This window comes from Corythoichthys intestinalis, chromosome 13 (genome assembly GCF_030265065.1).
Source record: "Corythoichthys intestinalis isolate RoL2023-P3 chromosome 13, ASM3026506v1, whole genome shotgun sequence".
In the NCBI taxonomy this organism is placed as follows: domain Eukaryota; kingdom Metazoa; phylum Chordata; class Actinopteri; order Syngnathiformes; family Syngnathidae; genus Corythoichthys; species Corythoichthys intestinalis.
In genome coordinates this window covers 24,215,430-24,240,238 of record NC_080407.1, presented here as the reverse complement: position 1 = coordinate 24,240,238, position 24,809 = coordinate 24,215,430, and the positions used below count along the sequence as shown (strand labels likewise).

Sequence of the window (24,809 nt, the reverse complement as noted above, 5' to 3'; positions counted from 1 at the left end):
GTGTCAGACAAATTTAAACTGCAAAATCAATCAGAGCAACCAACAGAATCATCAAAAATGAATTCAGCACGACGTAGATAAGGCTACTGGACTCTCTGTGCTGTGCTTGGTTGTGTCAACTCCTGGAAGCGCCTACATTCAGTACATGGTTTGAAGCTGAATGTTTTGATCAGCGACCAGCTGTTCGAAAAAGACCAGTGTGGATCGAACTCACCATACGCCTTAAATCAAATGCAGCAGTAGATAATAAGTTAAGAATGTGGCTCGCTTAAAACTTAAAGGATCCAACTAAAATGTTGTTCTTATCACTTCGTTGATCATTCGTGGACAAAATTCTAACAGTCTGTGCAGCCTGTGTTAACATGAGGTGGAGATTGATACGCCTGCCAACTAAGTGACCAAAATGAAGCGAAATTACAAATAATATGACGGATAGATTATAGTTATGATATTATGAGTTTATCACCCATGTGGATCCATATAAACACAAGCAATATGTCATTCTTTTATTTGTTGCAGATATTGGTCCCAATAAAACTTTTGGACAACATGATTCCATTTCTTATTTTGTTTTTAACACTTTGTGCATGTGCAAGTCGAACGGTGTGTCACCTGAACCAATACATCTGCACACCAGGGTGCTAGAGCCTATCCGAGCTAACTACTGGCAGTAGGCAGGGTACGCTCCGAATTGGTTGCCAGCCAATTGCAGGGCATAATGCGACATATCCATCCAATAATTTATTTCAATACCAACATCAACTGCTGCTATTACATGGTGGAATAGTACAACTCTACCATTAAAATGAACAATAAATTATCAGTAATACAGCAGAAGTATGTATGCTAACTTCAGTAATATGAGAGAATATCTGAATCAGTTTATAAAACCATTCAAAATAATTGCCATATCTGAAACATGGCTCAAGGCATATCAAGGAATGGATTTTGAACTGGATGTTTATGAATTTAACTGTTTAAACCGAAAGAATAAGAGTGGAGGAGGTGTCGCCTTTTATGTGGATAAAAATTTGAACAACAAAGTTATAGAAAGTATGACAACTGTGGTTGATAACCTGTTGGAATAAAATATAATATAAAAATTGAATTAGATGAAAAAAGCAAAAATGTCATAATCCGCTGTATATATAGAGCACCAGGCTCTAGTATTGAAACATTCAGGGACTGGGTAGGAGACATGTTTTCAAAAGCCATTCAAAAAGTTATGGTCATTTCACTATTGATTTGCTCAATCTGAACAAGTACCAATTTGATGAATTTATCAATACCAGGTACAGTATAAGTTTGTATGCAAAAATCACCAGACCGAGTCGAATCACAGCCATCAGTGCTACTTTGATAATATACTCACCAATGACATTGAAAGTAATCCAGTAAGCGGACTGTTAATGAACAATATTAGTGATCACCTCCCAGTTTTTACAGTTTATAACGGCACACAGCTAAGAAAGTTGCTAGAGCAGAATGTCAAGTACAGGCAATTGAGTAACTAATTTAAAAAGGATTTATTGGCACAAAATTGGGAAAATATATGTAATGGAATTGACATCGACTGTGTATATGAAACATTTAATATATTCACATCGTTATATGATTATAACTGTCCTATACAACGGTAGAGCAGAAAACAAAAGTACAAAGATCAACCATGGTTCACGAAGGGATTAAAAAATGCTTTCAGGAAGAAAAATACACTGTATAGAGAATTCATAAAACAAAGAACTACAAAGGCAGAAAAAAATATAAAAATAAACTGACCAATATCATAAGGGTATGTAGGAAACAATACGATCGTAAAAAATTGTATAACAACAAAAACGACGTGCAACATCTAGCATGAGGGACAAATGCATGTTTGACCCCCCTTAGCAACAGTTGCTCACGTCATGAATATTAATGAGAAAAGGTGACGTGTTACGTACGGTACGCTATTATAATAAACATCCAATGTTCTTAAGTAGTTAAAATTGAGGTTTTGCATTTAGGAAATGTGTGGGGCAAAATTAGGAGATGGAGTTCGGGGTTACTGCTTGTTCTGTTAACTTTTATTTTTGTAAATCATTGGAAAAAAAAAACAAATTTTGAATGAAAATGCGTTTGTGTTATATGAATAACTGTGCCAAAAGCAGTGTTATCTGCATTTAAGTGGTTTTCCGAGCTTTTTTCTGTTGAATGTTTATCCTAACAAGTTGAATAAATATCACGCTTAATAACATTTCGTCGAGCATGTTTGGTTGTCAATGGGTCATCAATATTACAAATTTTGACAAAAATGTTTTTTTTTTGGGGGGGGGTCCAAAATGTTGATTATAATTAAAGAAAACAACAGTTTGGACATGAAGGTTATGGACTTATGGTGTCCTAAAAACCCAATCTGGCAATTTTGATTTTTTTTCTTTGAAATATAAAGGCAACATCAAAGGTATGCAGATTTGGGGGAAAAAATAGGCTTGGGTGTTAAAGGGTTACACTAAAAAAAAGTTTGGAAAAAAAAAATAATAAAACCACGTAAATGCACGTCACTGCCATGTTGCATACGTTGAATGTTTTTCTTGTTCTTTAGCACAGCGTGGGTTGCCATATAACTCCTCATTTACAACCCCCATCTCAGCAGTGTAATTGACCGCTTGTCGGGCAACTTCTGCAGCCTCGTATGCCACACACAAAAAAAGCGGCCAGATCTGCTGCGTCGGTACCGGTGATACTTCGAGTATTGCAGAAAAGGAAGTCCCGTCACGTTTTCTGAATCTTAGAATCAACCTGGTAACAAAGTATTGGTTTTAGTTACAACCCTGGTTTTGAGTTATAATTAGGCTTGTTCTGAACAAAGGGAAGTGGAGGCTAGGACTGACTAAAACAAGTTGTTTATAATGAATAAAATTAACAAGCACAGTGGAGTACAAGCACTTTGAAATTCGAAGCATAGTCGGGAGATTTTCATCGACAGCTCAAACAATTTTAATCATCATTGTCCAATTTGTACGACAAAGTATTTGGCTAAAATAAAGAAAAGAGGAATACAAGATTATAGTCGTACTGTCACTACGAGAAAAAAAAAAGTCCTATTTACGTAGGAGAAATGTAGCTGAATGAGCAGTCACGTACTTCCTGTAGCGCTTTGCTGCCTCCTAAAGTCAATAATGAAAGCATTTCGTGAGGCTGTGTTTTAGAATCAGTTTCCAAAATAAGGAAATCCGTTATCTTTTAGCTCATCTACATCAAATTATAATCAATGGAAGGATTTTACTGATGCTTTGTCGGCGCTCCCAGCTAAAGCACATGCACATAAAGTGCGTAGCCCCTTATTCAGCTACATTACCCCTACGTAATAATAAGACTTTTTTTCTTGTAGTAAGAGTACAACTTTAATTTCGCAGTCTTTTTTTCCCTCCCTTTATGTGGCCCCAATACTCTGTCGTAATATGTCAATGTCAATCAAGAGTAGTCGTAATATGTCAATGTCAATCAAGAGTAGTAATTTTTTAAAATTATATATAATTAGCCCTCCCCAAAAAATCAATATTTTTGAGACAATCATAATTTTCCATATTTATTTAATTATATTATTGATGAATGATTTAGAATATTTGTAATTTGGGCTCTAGTGTTTCAAATATTAGCTGTGAAAAGTGTAGTTTGAAAGAGGGAAAGTATTGTATAAATAATGCCACTCAACTTGAGAGTTACAGTAGGGCAAATAAGTATTTAGTCAACCACCAACCACCTGCAATTGTCAACATTGGTAAACCTCAACCATGAGAGACAGAATGTGGGGAAAAAAAAAAAACAGAAAATCACATTGTTTGATTTTTAAAGAATTTATTGCCAAATTACAGTGGAAAACAAGTACTTGGTCACCTACAAATAAACAAGATTTCTAGCTGACAAAGAGATCTAACTTCTTCTAACAAGGCTCCACTCGTTACCTGTATTAATGGCACCTGATTTAACTCTATGGTATAAAAGACACCTGTCCACAAACTGAGGCAGTCCCACTCCAAACTCCACTATGGCCAAGACCAAATAGCTCTCGAAGGACACCAGAGACAAAATTGTAGACCTGCACCAGGCTGGGAAGACTGAATCTGCAATAGGTAAAACACTTGGTGTAAAGAAATCAACTGTGGGAGCAATTATTAGAAAATGGAAGACATACAAGACCACTGATAATCTCCCTCGATCTGAGGCTCCATGCAAGATCTCACCCTGTGACGTCAAAATGATAACAAGAACGGTGAGCAAAAATCCGAGAACCACACGGGGGGACCTAGTGATTGACCTACAGAGAGCTGGGACCATAGTAACAAAGGCTGCTATCAGTAACACAATGCGCCGCCAGGGACTCAAATCTTGCACTGCCAGACGTGTCCCCCTGCTGAAGAAAGTACACGTCCATGCCCTTCTGCGGTTCACTAGAGAGGATTTGGATGATCAAAAAGGGGACTGGGAGAATGTGTTACGGTCAGATGAAACCAAAATAGAACTTTTTGGTAGAAACACAGGTTCTCGTGTTTGGAGGAGAAAGAATACTGAATTGCATCTGAAGAACACCATACCCACTCTGAAGCATGGGGGTGGAAACCATGCTTTTGGGCTGTTTTTCTGCAAAGGGACCAGGACGACTGATCTGTGTAAAGGAAAGAATGAATGGGGCCATGTATCGACAGATTTTGAGTGAAAATCTACCATCAGTGTGTACTAAAGATGAGACGTGGCTGGGTCTTTCAGCATGACAATGATCCCAAACACACAGCCAGGGCAACAAAGGAGTGGCTTCGTAAGAAGCATTTCACGGTCCTGGAGTGGCCTAGCCAGTCTCCAGATCTCAACCCCATAGAAAATCTGTGGCGGTAGATGAAAGTCCGTGTTGCCCACCGACAGCCACAAAACATCACTGCTCTACAGGAGATCTACATGGAGGAATGGGCCAAAATAGCTGCAAAAGTGTGTGAAAAGCTTGTGAAGAGTTACAGAAAACCTTTGGCCTCCATTATTGCCAACAAAGGGTGCATAACAACTTATGGAGATAAACTTGGTATTGACCAAATACTTATTTTCCACCATGATTTGCAAATAAATTCTTTAAAAATCAAGCAATATGATTTTCAGTGTTTTTTTTCCCACATTCTGTCCCTCATGGTTGAGGTTTACACATGTTGACAATTACAGGCCTCACTAATATTTTCAAGTGGGAAAACGTGCACAATTAGTGGTTGACTAAATACTTATTTGCCCCACTGTATATCAGGTGAGCCAATACTTTTGGCAATACTGTGGATTCACATCATAGAAGGATTGGACAAAGCAAATGTAAGGCACCAACACTGCCACTCCTCAACAGGATTTGAGGAAACACTACAGACTACAATTGACCCGCTTGCACAATCTGATGACGGCAGCGTGGATGACAGGCGAAACATTGGCCACTGCTTCTCACACCGATACACACGTGTCTCTTAATCTGAACCTTGCGAGCGAATTTTGGATCACAAACTGAGCAGGAAAAAGGTTTTTCGCCAGTGTGAGTTCTTGTGTGTCCATTTAAGTTGCTCTTCTGAGTGATTTTTTTTCCACAAACTGAGCAGACAAAGGTTTTTCACCAATGTGGGTTGTTGTGTGCGTTTGTAAGTTTTTCTTGTTAGCGAAAGTGTGACCACAAACAACGCAGGAAAAAGGTTTTTCACCAGTGTGGGTTCTTGTGTGTACTTTTAAGGCACTCTGATGACTGAATCTTTGACCACAAACTGAGCAGGAAAAAGGTTTTTCAGCAGTGTGGGTTCTTTCGTGACTTTTTAAGTGTTGCTTTAGAGAGAATCCTTGACCACAAACTGAGCAGGAAAAAGGTTTTTCACCGGTGTGGGTTCTTGTGTGTGTTTTTAAGTCGTTCTTGTAACGAAATTTTTTACCACAATCTAAGCAGGAAAAAGGTTTTTCGCCAGTGTGGGTTCTTGTGTGTCCATTTAAGTTGCTCTTCTGAGCGAATGCGTGACCACAAACTGAGCAGGAAAAAGGTTTATCACCAGTGTGGGTTCTTGCGTGTACTTTTAAGGCACTCTTATGACTGAATCCTTGACAACAAACTGAGCAGGAAAAAGGTTTTTCACCAGTGTGGGTTCTTGTGTGTACTTTTAAGGCACTCTTATAACTGAATTCTTGACCACAATCTGAGCAGGAAAAAGGTTTTTCACCAGTGTGGGTTCTTGTGTGTATTTTTAAGGCACTCTTATGACTGAATCCTTGACCACAAACTAAGCAGGAAAAAGGTTTTTCACCAGTGTGGGTTCTTTCGTGACTTTCTAAGTGTTGTTTTTGAGAGAATCCTTGACCACAAACTGAGCAGGAAAAAGCTTTTTCACCAGTGTGGGTTCTTGTGTGTCTGTTTAAGGAGCTCTTCTGAGTGAATCTTTTTCCACAAACTGAGCAAGAAAAATGTTTTTCACCCGTGTGGGTTGTTGTGTGTCGATTTAAGTTGCTCTTATGAGTGAATTTTTGACCACAAACTGAGCAGACAAAATGATTTTCACCAGTATGGCTCCTCATATGCATACGACAAGTATAGTTATTAGCAAAGATTTTCCCACGGTGGGATTTCTTCTGACCATCATCTTTGTAAGGTGAGTGTGACGTGGCACCATTTCTATCTGTTGGTGCGATGAAAATGTGTGCTTGCGATCCTTCCGTTGAGCTGCTGCTTGGAGGCGCCGTCCCTCTGCTTGACTCACTCGGATCATCCTCGCTATTCAAGGGCTCACCATTCCACATGGTGATGTCGTCCTCGTCTTTAACGTATGGCAGTTCTACCTCCTCCTTTTTGATTGGAAGTTGTACTTCTCTCTTTAGCTGTTGAGCGTCAGGACCAAGATATTTGCTGAAACCTGCAAGACACAGGAAGACAAATGATATATTTTACGGACTGTCTATCCAGCTACTAGGCCGTGGGGGTAGACTGGCTGAGGGAGTGAGTGTATATACGCGCGCGTACTAGATGCACTCTGGGCTCTCATTCCCATGACAACGATGCAGCGATTGGCTGTTAGTCATCGTGCATTGACAAGTCCTCATCCTTCAGGCGCAAGCAGTGGCAATTTTCTTTCTTTATTTTATTATTATTATTTATTGATTTTTTTAAAAAAATCATAAATCTAAGCAGTTACAATTTTATTCATGACTTGAGTATTCTTTTCACCAAATACTTTTTATTTGTACTTGAGTACATTTTTTGGATGACTACTTTTATTTTTACTTGAGTAATATTATTTTAAAGTAACGCTACTCTTACTTGAGTCAAATTTTTATCTAATCTACCCTCCCCTGTTGAAAAGGAAGTGACTCAAGAATGTCCCCAAAGGAAGTATTAATCAAATAAATAAATCCAGGGTTTCCCCTCAGATTTTTTGAAGCTGTGGTGGTGGGCTGCATCGGAGTCACACAGTGCATTACTAATTACAGCTACGTTACTCTTTGTAATCATAGGGCTTTTTTCTCATAGCAATAGTACGACTTACATGTCGTAGTCCTTTTTTTTCTCTTTTATATGGCCCTAATTTGGAATGAGCTCGACGACAAGCTAAAAGTGTTGAAATCCATCTCCAACTTTAAAATGATGCTAAAAAGCAGTCTGATCAGTAAATATAAAAATTCCAACATATCGAGGTTAAAAATTCTCCTGTTCTCGGGAAGTATTTCTTTGTGTGTGTGTGTTAAGGAGACCGGACTAACACATGATCCTAGCTCAGCATTATGAGATGATGTACACGTCGTGAATATGAATGTGTGTGTGAATAAATTGAAATTGAAGTTAATAGTACTACATTACCACAAAAATAATAGTCATTCTGTTAACGGACCCATTTCAAGGAGTAGGAGGAAAGTCTAATACACGAGTAAAGAGTTTTTCCTAGTTTCGGTGAGAAGGTGAATAGTTTTCTGTTGTTGTTCGTGAACTAAATTTCTACCTTAACTCACATCGAGATAACAATTAGCTTAGCAAGGAGAAGTAAGAGAATCCTTTTTCGAGTGTCCCAGAGCTCGCGAAACTTGGAAAAAAAAGCGCATTTATCAAGGTTTCGTCATCCACCATTACGTATCTGTCCGCTGAAACAGCCTGATAGCACAACTATAAGTACGCCTGCCCCTTTGCTATTGGATGCATTGTTGACGTTAGCGCGGCGGAGCAAGGCTCCATTTTTGGCCGCGCCTCTCGCCGCAAACTCATTCACACTTGCTGTTCCGTCCAAGATGGCCGTCCACCACTCATTCTCGCCGAAAAGACCGATCCAAAATACTGTAATGCCCCGGATGGGGGGAAGAAAGACAGGAGTTGATATTGGCTTACCCACTTTATTGTGGCAACAATGATCAAGAAAAACAATCACAAAATAACAGCGGGCTGCTGCGACATGCGATCGCTAACTCGCCGATTCTCATTCCCAACTCGCTTGCCCCTACGTCACAGCTAAGCAGTCTTAAGGGGGCCAAGCATTGTTATGGACATTACAATATATAATGAATAAGTTGCCGCTGAACCCTTCACACTAGGCTGCCACTAGTTTGAAACGGTCTAAAAAATATAACTAAATAAAACATTGCATTTGCAGGGAGTAGCGGCTTCATTCGTCATTCATTCATCTACTGTATCTGACTTCTTATCAAAATGACTCTGTAAAGCTCTCTGAGACAAACCGGCTGTGATATAGGCCTATACAAATTAAATTGAATTGAATTTTATTTTGGTGTGGCGCTGCGCCACAATCTGATATATGTAGGGGAAACCCTGAAATCAGACTTCATATTTGAAAGAAAAAAATATTGTGATAATTATCAATTTCGACTGTTAAGAACGTTTTTTGTTACGATAACAATTTTTGTCATAGCGCCCAGGCTTGAACCAAACATCCTCTTTTGCCTGGACATGCCCCTTTTTACATCCTGACCGGGGTGGCCGGTGGTGTTTTTATGAATTCATGAAAATGTCTGTTTTCATTCCTTTTCACGGGACCAATTAGCGCGCATTGAAATTTACTGACACTTTTAAGACTCTTAAGAACAAAGGTTTCCTTCAGGTGTTGTCAAACAGTTGATGAAAACATCTGTAGATGTGAACGGAACCCTAATGAGCAGCAATTAAGCAGATTTAAAAGGACTGACACATAGCTCTTCTTGGCAATTAATGACATATTTACAACATGATGAAGCCCAAGGAATGGGAAAAAAAAGTTCAGAGAGGAGGTCATTTCACTTCATAAGCAAGGATATGGATATAAAAAGATAGCAAAAGGATTAAAAATGTCAAGACACACAATTGGGAGAGTAGTCCGCAAGTTTAAAGCTAAAGGCACAGTGAAACCGCTACCTGGGCGTGGTAAAAAGAGGGTTACTGTTTGCAACTGTTGTGCAATACCTGAAGCAAAAGGTGGAGAAAAATCCCCAGGTGGTAACTGATTAACTACAACAGGACATGTCATTGGAATGTATTCAGGTTTCACCTCAGACAATAAAACGCACACAGCAAAATGATGGGTTCCATGCAAGAACATCATCTACTGTGGGGGTTAGGCCTGAACGATATTAGAAAAAACTATTGTTGCGATTTTTTTAGGTTTGCAATATATTGCGATATTATATTGCGATATTAAAAAAATATATATATATATCGTTTTTAAAGAAATTTTCACTAAATGACTTGAATAGCTGTTTAGAAATACTTTACATAACACAGCGTGACCAGTGTATTCATATAATACCGTTTCATTTGTGAATGATGAAGATTGCTGTATGAAGGGATCCAGGAAGCCATGTCTGCACAAAATAGATCATTTATTGAACACAATATTTAACACTTCAACAGCAGCAAATACATTAAATGATAAATAAAAGAGCAGGTGCATTAGTCCCCTAAGTTTTTGACAAAATATAACAAATAAAAACTTCTGTAAAATAACAACAAAGTTGTAAACATATTTGAACAAAAATATTATATATGACAAATAAAAGAGTTGTTCACAAACTATAACAATAAATAAAAACCTCAGTAAAACAACAAAGTTGTCAACATATTTGAACAAAAATATTACATATGACAAATAAAAGAGTTGTTCACAAACTATAACAATAAATAAAAACCTCAGTAAAACAACAAAGTTGTCAACATATTTGAACTTAAATATTAAATCTGACTAATAAAAGTGCAAGTGCATTAGTCCCCTGAGTTGTTTACACAAAATATAACAATATAAAACTGCAAAACGGCAACAAAGTTGTAAAATTATTTAAACAAAAATATTAAGTATCAAAACTTTTATGTGCAGCTGTACTATATATAGTTATTTGAAAAATATGATTTACAATAAATTTAAAGATAAAAGAAACAGAAACTCAATTGAACTTGTAAATAATTGAACTGAATAACTGCAAATAACTGGTATGAATAACAGAACCATTTTAACTCCCAAATTTCCTGCCTTCCTGATAGCTGTCACATGAATAAAAAAAAGAAAAGACATTCCTGCAGCTGTGTTATTTATTTGTCTGCATATCGTCCACCTTCCTTGCTCAGCAATTCTCAACTGGGTCTCATAGGTTTTTGGCCAAGACTATTAGTTTATCCACTATTGCAGGCTTGAGACAAGAACGTTGGCACGTAACAATGTTCCCACCTGTACTAAAAGGTCTCTGATGGGAAGCTCGTAGCAGGAATGCATAGATACCTGCGTTTTAAATGGTCCCACATGTTCGACGGATTACTTCTTGTTGAGGCAACCACGGCGAGGCACTGTCGACAGGGCTGTTTTTTGTCCCTTATAGTCTTGTTCTTGGCAAAATACTTCCAAAAAATTAACTACACAACTGTACATGTAGTATACTATAATATTAATGCTACATATTTTAAACTATTCCACATAGGCAGTGGGTGCTGGATTTCATTCCTACAAAACAAGACGACATCTTTTCACCAATCTGGTGTCTCACAAGTGAAATCAGTTAATTGCAGTCAGGTGCTGTTTGTTTTAGCACAAACTTCATTGGTTAAACTGTATGCTCGATTGGTAGGAACAAAAACCAGGACCCGCAGCGCAGTGGCGCCTCCAGAAATTTTACATAGGGGTGGCCAGATGGGGCCACTTAAAATCTTGGGGTGGCCAAAACTAAAAGCCATAATTTCAGGTTTTCATTATATTATTGCAGTAAAAAGGTCAGGGGAAAACTATCAGAAAGACTTAAGGACACGGCTACTGATATATTTTGGTGTTGTAATATTTGATGTTACTAATGATTTAATGTGCATTGTCCATAACTGTCCAGTCAACATTGAGTTCCACAACAATTCTGTTTTATTGTGTTATGTATATATTAGGCATAAGGTGTACATTCACCAAGGGCTGTCAAACGATTAAAATTTTTAATCGAGTTAATCACCGCTTTAAAATTATTTAATCGTAATTAATCGTAATTCAAACCATGTGTAAAATATGCCATATTTTTCTGTAAATTAATTGTTGGAATGGAAAAATAAGACAAGATGGATATATACATTCAACATACTGTACATAAGTACTGTATTTGTTTATTAGAACAATAAATCCACAATAAATGTGAGTTTGTATATAGTGACTAAATATTGCCATCTAGTGTATTTGTTGAGCTTTCAGTAAATGATACTGTAGCGACTTAACTGTTCTGCCCAAATGCATGATGGGAAGTGGTGCAACCATGACTGTGTGTGGTGGCTGCAAATGCTATATCTTCTCTGCGTTGGGTACACTACAGGGTATTAAGAAAAAGATCAACTCCTGTCATTCTTCCCCACGTTGCTTCCCACAATATTTATAGTTGCTCTGGGAGAGATGACAAAGCTTTTGCTAATTAAAAGCACGGCCCCAATGAATGCTTGTATCTACTCCACTTACTTGACACTGCCTCTTATCTCTGTGTATAAGTAAAACGGCGCCACTGTAGGCTGTTTGCGGCAATGCGTGAATGAGTCGTACAGCGAATGCGTTAATTGCGATTAATATTTTCACGTGATTAATTTTTTTTAATTAATTACGCGATAAATTTGACAGCCCTACATTTAACAAAACAAAATGCATTCATTTGGGATGAAATGCATAACTGATGCTACAACAATCTAACGATATACTGGCAAGCGGGGTGGCCAGTGGGGTGGCCAACCAATTTACCACGGCCACCCCTGGCCACCCCCTGGTGGCGCCACTGCCACAGCGGCTCTTGAGGACAGGTTTGGACACCCATGACTTACACCACAGGTGTCAAACCGATTCCAGAAAGGGCCAAGTGGGTACAGGTTTGCTTTCCAACCAATGAAGAGGAGACCTTTTCACCAATTAGATCTTTTACATGTGTAATCAGTTAAACTTTGTCAGGTGCTGCTTGTTTCAGCAGGAAGTTCATTGGTTAAACTCTCTGCGTTGTATCGGATGGAACAAAATCCAGCACCCACTTGGCCCTTTCTGGAATCGGTTTGACACCTGTGACTTACACAGTCTGGTGTCTTGCGGTACCAGTGACACTCGTGAATGCTTTCTATTACGTTTCTGCTTCGGAAATATATGTCTTTAAGTATTTTATGTTTATTATAACATATGAATACGAAGTATATGTATACTTCTGTGGAGAAAAGCTGTATGTACAAAACATCTTCATTTGTTCTTGTTTTATAGAAGCCATCCTATGCTAAGGCTAGTAGCTCAAGCAATTTGTGCTATCCATATAAAAGTTGTGTATGCACGCAATGTTCCCTCTAATTTTTCATGTGTCTGAGCAGACACACAAACTCCCTGTGCACACTGCGGACCACGGTGAGCAACATCAGATGCGTACCCATGGGTACGCATGCCTGTTCAAAACCCTGGATCATAGCAAGTTACTTGTCTTATCAAAAGAATGAAACTACAGCAGCAAAAACCTCAATACAATTGATTTGGCCCACAGAAAAAGGCAAAAATCTCATGAGTCCTGCTTTAACCATAGGAAGAATCTTGCTTTGACCTGGGTAAGGTCCAATTATGGCATACAACTTAATAAAACATAATGAACAACCACAATGGGAGTATAGTATTGTTAGGTTTTGTGTTCCTTTTTTCCTAGTGTGACTTGTCCCTGTGATTGCCCATTGATTTCACCTGTTGTGCCTTCTCCTAGTGTATCCTCCAATCTGCATCCTCCTGTGTTACCCAGCTGTTCCTCGTTGTCTCGTTACCCCTTGTCTGCGTGTGTGTATATAAGCACCCAGTCTCTTGTCACTCATTGTCAATGTACTTGTCCTCGTTCATGCCTGCGTTCCCCCCCCCATTTCCTCGTGTTACTCACCCTGCTTTGAAAGTAAGTTGATTTGTTAGTCTGACTATTGTTTGTTAAGAGTTTTTGGATACCCCAGTTGTTTGGTTGGTACTTTGTTTTTTGTTAGCATTAATTAAAACCTTTTGCAACGCCATTCTGCCCTGCTTCCCTTTCCTTGCATTTGGGTACACACACCACCTGCCTGCCCGCGTATTCCTGACAAGTATAACAAACTCACACATTAAAACTGTTCAGACAATAAGGACTATCAAGATTGGACTATCTATTGCAGCTACCCTGCAAAAACACACCTCCTTAAAACTAGTTAAATCCCCTTGTTTCAGTGTAAATACACTAGAAATACAGGAAATTATCAGCCAAATTTCATTCAGATATCCTGAATTAAGCTTATTTTCAGCTAGCTATTTTTCTTATCAGACTCATTTTGGGCAAAAAGTTAGTGTATATATAATCTTAAAATAAGCTTGTTTGTCAGAAATTCAAGAATATATTGTTCAAAACATTTGATAGCAAACTTGGAACAAGGATGGACTTGATGGAAAGTGAAAATATCCTTTGGAGATGAAAGACTGAATTACAAAGGGCAACACACTCGTAAGCCTTCTGTTGTGGAGCGTCCTGTACAAAAGCTATTTCTTGTGTTGGAATGTTCGAAAGCTTTCTGAATTGCGGTTATTTAATTGTTGAAAACCATTCATTTGTTTGTTGTTACTAGTATGCATCATTTTGGTGGGAGTGTAAATACCCGAAGGCTAATTTCTGTCTCACAAATGTAAATTATTTTGTAATGCACCACAACTTCCTGTTACGCTTTTATTTTGGTGTATTTCCTGTTCCGCGTGTTTTGCAATGTTTGTAACTTGAAGGAGTTTTTATATAGTGTAGCGGCCCCTCTGAAAGAGGCAAAGCTCTTACGGTGATCCTGGTGATCCTTTTATTTTCTAAGGTGATCGGTTGGTTTAAATAAGTAGATTATATCAGTTCTAAAGTTAGATATTAATTAATACTGTAGCGGTTGCAAAGATTGGCAGCGGGATGTTGCTTCAGTAAATTAGCACAGGAGTCTAGCTCTCTTTTCACCACCAATGGAGGCGTCGCGTTGCCGTATTGAACGTATCAATAGGAGCGTTGCATTGCTGTATCGAACATACCAATACTGCAGCGCAGTATATCTGCCAAGTTATGACTGTTCAAAATATGTGGTGAGACAAAATTGCGACGGTCTTCTCACTTTCCTGTTTGGACCCCTCTGCTTCAACGAAACCTCAATATTTTTCATCAGGCACCTGAACACATGTCCTAAGGCTCCCTGCAGGTTTGAGATAAATTGATTTCTTTCCATTGGAGGACGAGCCTGTCTTACAAAAAAGGCGCTTCTCGTTCCAACTTGGGGGCACTAGGCCTAATGGGTAATATTTCAATGCAGCCGTGTTCAGGCTGGGATACCTCTCATACATGCCAGATACAAAAAGACTGCACCTTGCACGAGGGAGTTATTAGTCATTTACTGAATTTGGCTTGTTGGCAAAAGGTAACAGATAAGGCCAAATGTGCAGCTTTCTCAGCAGAAGAGAGGAGGGATAGGGGGGATTCGGAAAAAGGTAAAAGTTCTAATCAAATTAAGTCGAATCAATCATTTTGTATGTCCAAAAACAATTGGTTCAAGCAAGCACGAGCCATGACTTTGATCCCATAGAAATATGACAGACGAAGTTCCCTCTCACTATTGCAGCAGTGGAGGAGGGACGAGGCAGAAAACAGAATAATTGCATCCTTCACTCAATTCTGAATCTACAACGAGCGGCCAATGAGGAGCCTGTTTCAACGGGGGGTGGGACCAAGCAATATCACATTCCGTTCATTTATATTGCTAAGCAGCCTTTGGTGATATGTCAGCAACGTCACTTCCCGTTCACTAACCGAACGATTTATTCGGTGGGGGTGGTTGGGGGGTGAGAAGGGCGAACGATTTGTTGAACGATTCATTTGAACGAGTCTTTTTACTGAACGAACCGGAATGGATTCGTTCCCTCAAGTGAACTGTTTATCCCGTCACTAGTGTGGCAACGAGATGGTGGCGCGCATGTGCAGACAAATCAGACAAATATCGATGTGGCTAGCTCCGTGAGTAGCTCCGCTACTTTGCATGCGTCACCCACATCCTGTGATGATGAGCGACACATCGGCACAAAACAACAATGATCAATATTTGTTTTATTTTAATATTTAGCTCCTTAGCTGCCATGGACGGAGAAGAGACGTGAAGTCTCCTTTGAAAGATGTACAACATCACAGTATGCGCGACACCATTCACGACTGAAGCAAGCGTGAAAGTAAACAAACAACTGAAGCATCTGTTTGTGTAAATTGTAGTTTATGTGAATCATATTGTTCACTTTACTAGTTTTACTGTTAGTGTATAAAGAGAAGCTTCATCAATAATTAAAGATGCATTACTGCAAATTTACTTTTGCAGTATTTTGTTGCACTGTCTCTTTACTCTGGCTGTCATTGACGGAGCTAGACTCTCAATCCACTTAGACTGGAAGAATCAACAGGAAGTGAGTCAAAAAGGCCCCAAAATGAACAATAATTGACCTAAAATGCCCCTAAATTAAACACATTGGTTCCCATTGACCGCTATAGACATCTGATCAGTTTGAAGTGGGAGGCATGGAAGTAGACATGTGCCGGTTACCGGTTTCACGGTTTACCGTGGTGTGAAAACGTCGCGGTTTCAAAACCACTAAAATTTTCCGTCATACCTTAGTACGGTATTTGCTATTTTTCATGTGCCAAAATGCAGCCGAAGTGGCTTGGTGCGACAGCGCTCACCCTTCCCGTTTGTTGCCGTGAGTGTCAGTAACGCTATTCTGCTAAACAGCCAGCAAACCCAAAAACCAACCCTCGAAACACAAGGCGTACTTTTCTTCAATTTATTGAGCTCTCAAATCGTGGTGAAATATACAAATGAATACATTGAAAACGTTATACAATTGTATTTTTCCACATGTGAGTAGGTTAAACAGGATAGCAGTAGCACCATGAAAAAGGTCGCCAAAAACAAAACATACATTTTCCTTTCAAATTCAATATACAAACTAACTAAAACTTACAAAGACGAATGTTAGCCTAGGCTAAGCTGGGAGAGCAGCTTGGTCGACGTTTTATGTCTCACAGCCGCTGAGTGAGAAACAAGCTTGAATGAAGGGGGGAGAAAAAAAAAAGGATCGCGTCAAAAATCGCTAATTGCGAAAGGGGGTCTCACTCCTCATTTTTTGTTTTAGATGAAACCTTGAAACCTCAACAATATTTACATTTTAACTAACTTATAAAACTAACTTATACATTTTTAACTAACTTATTAACTTATGAATTCTTTGTTCTTTTTAACACAAAGGCATGACATCATGTAGAAGAGAGTTGACACAGTGGCTGAAAATGGCGAAACTTCAGCTTCTCCCCCTCAAAAAAAGTCATACAGTATATATTTTTAATTTTATTTAGAAGTGTTCTTACTTTTTTATAGCAATTACTTTGTTCTTGCTCTATTATTGAGCAACTTGAGCTCTGGCTGTGGGTATAGTCTAGGTTCTATTTATTTTAATTTTATATAAAATATTTGTTATTTTTTGTTAATTTATTTATTTTCACATTATATTCATGTTCCAATTTGCAAATATGTTCTGAAAAAAAAAAACCTGTTCAATGGAAAAAAGTTTTTTTTTTTTTTTTTAAACCCATACATCTCAAAATTTGGGAGCTATAATTGCAATTCCGTGATACCGTGAAACCGTCAAAATCTCATACCGGCACATGCCTAGATGGAAGCAAATGAACATTCGTTCACACTACCAGTTCAAATGGATCGGACGTCTACCAGTGATAAACTCACAGCAGAAGGATGAGAATAGCTTGTTTTTCATGTTTATTAGTTGTTTTGTAGAACAATTTCCCGACCAATATATCAATACTCGTTGTCTCGCCATTTCGTGAGATCGTTATCGTGAGCTTTACGTCATAAATCGTATCGTTTAATGAGGTACCAAGAGGTTCCCACCCCTATTCATAATGTGAATTATTTTTAAACAAGAATAACAAAGAAAAAATGCTTGTCTTTATTAACCCTTTAACACCGAACGTGTCGGCAGCGACGCGTTTACGCATATCGTCTTTGAAGCTTCGTCACGCTGTAATTACATCACCCACGTGCTGCTGGTTGGTCTCCTTTGAAAGTGCGGAAGTTGATGTCCACACCAGTTTTTAATTGAAGTCAATCAGCCAACAAAAACGGGAGATAATGTCATTTGAGTTTTATAGTTTTATTGCACTCATAAATATGCATTAAAACGCAGCATGGCCCATGTATCCATCTCCATATTTCCATCATTTCTTGTCCTTTTTCAAAACCGAAAGCAGCACAAGAGACTACTTATCCCAAGTGTTGTTGTGATGTCAGGAAGGACGAACCGAATGTGATCATTTTTAATAAATTTCCGAGCGAGGCGCCAACTATTGAAAGGGAGGCATGCGAAGCAAGCAACGGCCGGTGACACCGGTTTGTTTGAGCGAGCGACTTTGAAACGTGCAGAATGAATCTAAAACTACATTTAGCACAAGCTAATGCATTATTTCATTAACTCAAGGAAGAAGATGAGTCGTATTTGTCGTAGTTTTCCTCTGATGAATCGGCGTCTCGGCGAGTAGAAGTGACAGTAGAGCGCAAACGGCGAAAGAGTAGGCTGTGTGACGTTGTTTGTGACGCAGCTCCCTCCATGACCTGTTCAAGAAGAAGCTTTATTGAGTGCGCAAAAAAAAAAAAAAAACCTTTATTGAGTCGCATACCTGAAACATTTGAATTCAACTAGTAAATATTTTTTAAAATACTTTTTTTCAATGATATATATATTTTTTCTTCACTATAATCTTTTCAATTTTTATGTAGATGTGTGTTCGAGAAGCTTGATTGCATGTTCGTATATACTTTTGATAAGGTGATGGGTACAACACCTAACTTCACAAAGAGATATCTTCCAAACCCTTTTTGTGTTAGATGATATATATATAATTTTTTTTCTCACTATTTTGCACACTATATAACCTGTTTTGACCATAGTATGTGTAAAGGCCAAAAACGCCTATGAACATACCTGCTGTTTGTGTTGAATTGTCAAACATAAAACTATTCAATCTTATTTTTTTCTATTGAATGTTTATCCTAAGAAGTTGAATAAATATTATCAAGCTTCAAAACGGTTGGTCGAGCATGTTTGGTTGTCAATGGGACATCAACATTACAAATTTTGGAAAAAGATTTGGGGATTTTTTTTTGTCTTTTCGGGTCCAAAATGTGGATTATAATTGGTCAGTAAAGAAAACAACAGTTTAGACATGAAGTTCAAGGTGTCCTGAAAAAAGGGACCCAATTTGGCCATTGTAAACAATTTTTTCAACATCAAATGCATGCAAATTCGGCGAAAATAGGCTTAGGTGTTAAAGGGTTAAAGGCTTATTTGAGTGACTGACAACAGCCTCTCACTTGAATAAATTGCCACAGACTGGTGTGAAACAAATTAAACGATGATTGGCACATTTGAAGCCTTCGATTGTAGAGCTACAGAGACTTTTCTTGCTAGGTCAAAGTTAGAAACCTAACCAAACCCATACCAGTAACTTTGTTTTCTTCGATGAGGGAAAACATTGGACTGTTTCACCTCCTGCTGCCATCATGTAGCACAGCTGACACACTGAGCAACAACTGGAGTGGCAGGGGAGGGGTGAGCCCAACCTGCAGCTGCGAGGAATTTCTCCCTGCATTTTTGGGATACAAAGAATAGCTAACACCGCAGGAACTGTATGACTGAAAGTCTTAGTGATTTTGAAACCATGACGTTTTCATACTGCGTTATGCCTTCAAACTGGTACCCTGCACATGTTTATATACCACAAATTTTTGTAAACCATGGAGGCAAACAGTACAGACGAGACATTTCTGTGCCTCGTTTTACACATGGGAGCGTTTGTAAACCTTACCCTTGAATACTTCCTGAGTACAAAATGCTCAATTGCTGGAAGATAGGCTACACAACGACAAAGACTGCCACAAATTTATGTTGGGCGGCAGTTTGGAATAACGTCAGTCTGGTGGGACAAAGACCGCAGACACTTTCAACCCTCGAGTATCAGTTGTGCGAGACGAAAAAATGAAATGCATGATGATGACAATGGCTTCTCGGTGCATTACCTCAAGAAGCCTCAATACATTTGGCAGAGATGAAGCTGTTGGCATCATCCGAGAACGGCCACCTGTTACTACAGATGCCGTCCTTATTCCTGCGAACTATGAAATTAGAAAAAGGGGGGTCTTCCTCTTCAAGATGTAGTTGTTGATTTTGTTTCCCTGATTTAAGAAAAAAAAAAAAACTTCTCCTGCTCCAAAATTACCTAATTATCTCCATTTTGTTGATTTTAATAAATTTTCTGTTGCAAAATGTGACTTGATGTGTTAGTTATTTAATATGTACCAGTATGGATGTCCAAAACTTAAAATGAGAAACTCGATTTTTAGCTCACATGATTTGACCTACTTTTAAGGGTGTCTAAAATTCCCTTCTGCTCAGAAAAAAATATATCCTGTATTTTAAATTTTCCATTGATGTATTACACATGCATGTTGACATTTTTTATACAGTGCCTTGCAAAAGTATTCGGCCCCCTTGAATCTTGCAACCTTTCGCCACATTTCAGGCTTCAAACATAAAGATATGAAATTTAATTTTTTTGTCAAGAATCAACAACAAGTGGGACACAATTGTGAAGTGGAACAACATTTATTGGATAATTTAAAATTTTTAACAAATAAAAAACTGAAAAGTGGGGCGTGCAATATTATTCGGCTCCTTTACTTTCAGTGCAGCAAACTCACTCCAGAAGTTCAGTGAGGATCTCTGAATGATCCAATGTTGTCCTAAATGACCGATGATGATAAATAGAATCCAACTGTGTGTAATCAAGTCTCCGTATAAATGCACCTGCTCTGTGATAGTCTCAGGGTTCTGTTTAAAGTGCAGAGAGCATTATGAAAACCATAGAACACACCAGGCAGGTCCGAGATACTGTTGTGGAGAAGTTTAAAGCCGGATTTGGATACAAAAAGATTTCCCAAGCTTTAAACATCTCAAGGAGCACTGTGCAAGCCATCATATTAAAATGGAAGGAGCATCAGACCACTGCAAATCTACCAAGACCTGGCCGTCCTACCAAACTTTCTTCTCAAACAAGGAGAAAACTGATCAGAGATGCAGCCAAGAGGCCCATGATCACTCTGGATGAACTGCAGAGATCTACAGCTGAGGTGGGAGAGTCTGTCCATACAACAATCAGTCGTACACTGCACAAATCTGGCCTTTATGGAAGAGTGGCAAGAAGAAAGCCATTTCTCAAAGATATCCATAAAAAGGCTCGTTTAAAGTTTGCCACAAGCCACCTGGGAGACACACCAAACATGTGGAAGAAGGTGCTCTGGTCAGATGAAACCAAAATTGAACTTTTTGGCCACAATGCAAAACGATATGTTTGGCGTAAAAGCAACACAGCTCATCACCCTGAACACACCATCCCCACTGTCAAACATGGTGGTGGCAGCATCATGGTTTGGGCCTGCTTTTCTTCGGCAGGGACAGGGAAGATGGTTAAAATTGACGGGAAGATGGATGCAGCCAAATACAGGAACATTCTGGAAGAAAACCTGTTGGTATCTGCACAAGACCTGATTTATCTTCCAACAGGACAATGATCCAAAACATAAAGCCAAATCTACAATGGAATGGTTCAAAAATAAACGTATCCAGGTGTTAGAATGGCCAAGTCAAAGTCCAGACCTGAAACCAATCGAGAATCTGTGGAAAGAGCTGAAGACTGCTGTTCACAAACACTCTCCATCCAACCTCACTGAGCTCAAGCTGTTTTGCAAGGAAGAATGGGCAAGAATGTCAGTCTCTCGATGTGCAAAACTGATAGAAACATACCCCAAGCGACTTGCAGCTGTAATTGGAGCAAAAGGTGGCGCTACAAAGTATTAACGCAAGGGGGCCGAATAATATTGCACGCCCCACTTTTCAGTTTTTTATTTGTTAAAAAAGTTTAAATTATCCAATAAATTTTGTTCCACTTCAAGATTGTGTCTCACTTGTTGTTGATTCTTGACAAAAAATTAAAATTTTATATCTTTATGTTTGAAGCCTGAAATGTGGCGAAAGGTTGCAAGGTTCAAGGGGGCCAAATACTTTTGCAAGGCACTGTATATGGCTGAATTGGGGGTCTCAGAACGGAACCTCAAGCCACCTGAGTGTTTTCTGCCATGTGTTCGTCTTTCACACAATCATGGTGTACATGCTTGTTTTGCAGACGATGCCACGCGCTTCCGTTTCTTAAGTTTACACCAGTGTTGCACCTTAAAAATGCGCTGATGTCCCGATGTCAAAATTAGTCAGTCATATTTCGTAAATCAACAAGAATTGGACATACTATCGCATAAAGACGAAACGGATTGAACGAATGCCACCAAATGACAGTTCTGGCTTCTACAGACAGAGCCCGGCACTCCCCTCAAGCTGAGTAATGTGATACTCACAGAACAGGGAGAGTGATGTGAAATCGTCACTCGCTGATGGTTGAGCGATGAGGTTGTCTGCTTGGGATCCTTCTTTTGAACTGCTGTTGCTGATATTCTGAGGCTCCGTCCCTCTGCTGGCCTCACTCACACCGCCATCTTCACCCTTCAAGGGCTCATCAGTCCACTTGGGGATGTCCACCACCTCCACTTTAACATATGGAGGGTCCTCCGCCTCCTTTTTGAGGGGATGAGGTTGTTGCTGCTCCTCAACGTGGGGGTTCACTACTCTATTGAAATACTCCTCCTGCTCCTCTTTAATGTGGACGAATTCTTCCTCCACCTTATTGATGTATGGCGACTCTGCCTCCATGCCAGGAGACTCCTGGCGTTCAGGACGTTGCGCTTGACTGACATCTGCAAGACCAAGACCATAATCACACATGGGCCAAATTTTATGTCTTCATTTGCCATAATAGGTCCCCCCTACAATGTACTGCTTCAGAAGTAATCCTCTGCGACCATTTTGTATTTATTCGTATCTTGTTGTCATCCACTACGACCCAATGTAATAGAGCAGTCCCGACTTGAAGTTGTTGACATAGTCGATGAAGTAAATGTGTCAACGAGCACAATATCTCGTCGGCGGTTAAAGGCGAGTGGAGTGGAAATTAAAGACATGTTGCTTTTCGCCCTCTTCAACGCTGATTCAAAACGAAACTTATGAACTTGCAAACTCGTGGTGGATCTGTTGCACTTATGAACTTTCTGTTGCAGCAGGTGTAACCACAGAGAAAAAACAACTCGCAACTCGCGAGTTCTAGGAAAACAGATAGTGTAAGCAGAAGGGGCGAGAGTATATAAGTAAAGGAGGGAGCAGTGTTAAATCTGAGAGTCTGCTGTGGTCTTACGCGTCAGACGTGCAGCCAGGTACTTTCTGCTCAACTTTACCGAGGACAACCCGGCTCTCCGTCCTTCCAGCACACGGTAATTAAGCCTTTGCTTAGAGCGATTGTACAGTAACGCTTCTATTCTGTGGGTTAAATAAAATGTGCCGCTTGTTTAACGCAGAGAAGTGTTAGAGCCTTGTGTGTGTTGCCGATTTTCCTCGATCCCAATAGGCCATATTATTACAGTAATTGATCATAAACTGTAATAGGCCTGACATCTGGTAAGATACTGTATTTGACTGTAAGCAGTATTGATGCAAATCTATCACAATTATTGGTTATAAAATTGTGATATTCCCCGTTTCGTGTGGTAATTGCGTATAAATCACACGACCCTATCTTTGGGCCCTTAGACATACTGTATAGGATAAGCAGTATCTAAAAAGTGTTTCAAAACATTTTATGGCGACGAGGATGGGATTGTAGGAAAACTGCAACTAATACATCTTGTGGCTAGACTTTTGACGAACCGCTGGGTTCGATTGACAACTGAGTCCCGGGAAGGTTGCAGAGATAGTAACACCGGGGTGGGACAGTTGTACTTGCGTCCCGGGAAGGTTGCAAAGATAGTAACACCGGGCGTCCCGGGAAGGTTGCAGAGATAGTAATACCGGGGCGGGACAGCCGTGAGTACAGCTAGTATGGCTTGTTGCTTGAGCAAGAGTAAACTTTTGGACGAACCTCAGGGTTCGGCAGAGGACTGTGTCTCGGAGGTTCCGGGGTGGGACAGTCATGAGTACAGGGAGATTGAAAAGTTGCTGCGGCGTAACGGGGGACGCCCTGGACCGCGACAGCGTGAAGTAAGGGGGACTAATCCAACTTTAGTTAAGGATATGCTAAATGCGGTGGAGGTCCGTAAGAGAGCGCCTTTAGGGGGTGTAAGGGAAATGATGTGGATTTGTGCAGAGGCATGGAAAGATCGTAACAAAGCAGTAGACGAAGCCGTGATGTCAGATGCGCAACGAAAGAAAATTATTGATGAGCAGTTTGAAGAAATAAAGCGATTAAAACAAGAAGTAGGACGGGTTAATGCGATCTTGGACACTACCGTAATGCACATTTCCAAGAAAATTCGGGCGAGTAAGCGGAAAGTGAATCGCCACATTGAACCAAAATCAGTGCGCGCGTTTACTCGCGAGTTGTCAAAAGAATGGCAGCCCGAGGGCTGGAAAGGAGATTTGTGGGGGGACGGGGATGAAAAAACATTGCCACCAGAAACGATCCCGTCCATCTACCCAAAATTATCGTCAGATAAATTGGAATTTCTGTGGATCTGTGTTGACAGTTAGTTTGTCATTGAGCTCAAATTGTATGTTTTTATGTTTGGTCTGGTGTGAGCCACTGGTAGAATGTACGGTAATTTTGATTTGTATTTGAAATTGTGCTGTCCTGTATGATAAGTCATTGGGGATGGTTGTTGTGGTGTGACTGAACGTGAGGCTGCGTCGCGTCATGATTCTTTTTTGGGAAGCTCATGTGTAATAGTTAAACGTTTATTGCGTGTGTATAATTGTAGTTATGGTCGCGTGACTGATTATGATTTTTTGCGTGGGATCGTGTGTGAATAGCTGACCGTTTACTGCGCAAAATGGGAAGAAGGGAACGTTTTTCAACATGAGGAGTGCGGCCCTTCGGTGGCCCCTATTTGCAACATGGGGTCCTCGACGGCATTCGCTGGGTTTTTGCCCAAATGGATTATAAGGGGAGGTTGTGATTGCAGCTGGGAATATTCCAGCCTTTTCCTTATATTATTTAGGATAAAATTGAGAAACAAATTGGGAAAACAGGTAAAACAAAAATGATTTTGAAATGGAATTTCATTAGAGATGAGAATAGATTGTTGAGCTCCATTGAAATTTATAGAATGTTAAGGGTAGTTAATTTAATTGTCAACAAGCTCATGGATT

The 24,809-nt window shown here is 39.5% G+C and overlaps 1 protein-coding gene across 2 annotated transcripts in view; it reads right to left on the bottom strand.

Annotated features, from left to right (window-relative positions):
* Window positions 1-1,537: 1,537 nt before the first annotated feature.
* The window catches only part of LOC130928055 (gastrula zinc finger protein XlCGF57.1-like), a 56,816-nt gene continuing 33,544 nt past the window's right edge, over window positions 1,538-24,809 (bottom strand). Inside the window, exons 2-3 of one of the 2 annotated variants that reach the window (XM_057854261.1) lie at window positions 21,974-22,369; window positions 1,538-6,896 (exon numbers count right to left, since the gene is read on the bottom strand). In XM_057854261.1, coding sequence (XP_057710244.1) covers window positions 5,563-6,896; window positions 21,974-22,369 — 1,730 coding nt within the window. In that variant the 3' untranslated portion in view covers window positions 1,538-5,562. Of the gene's footprint in view, window positions 6,897-12,525; window positions 18,122-21,973; window positions 22,370-24,809 lie in introns of those variants that run through there. The other variant, XM_057854263.1, reaches the window with a different exon arrangement.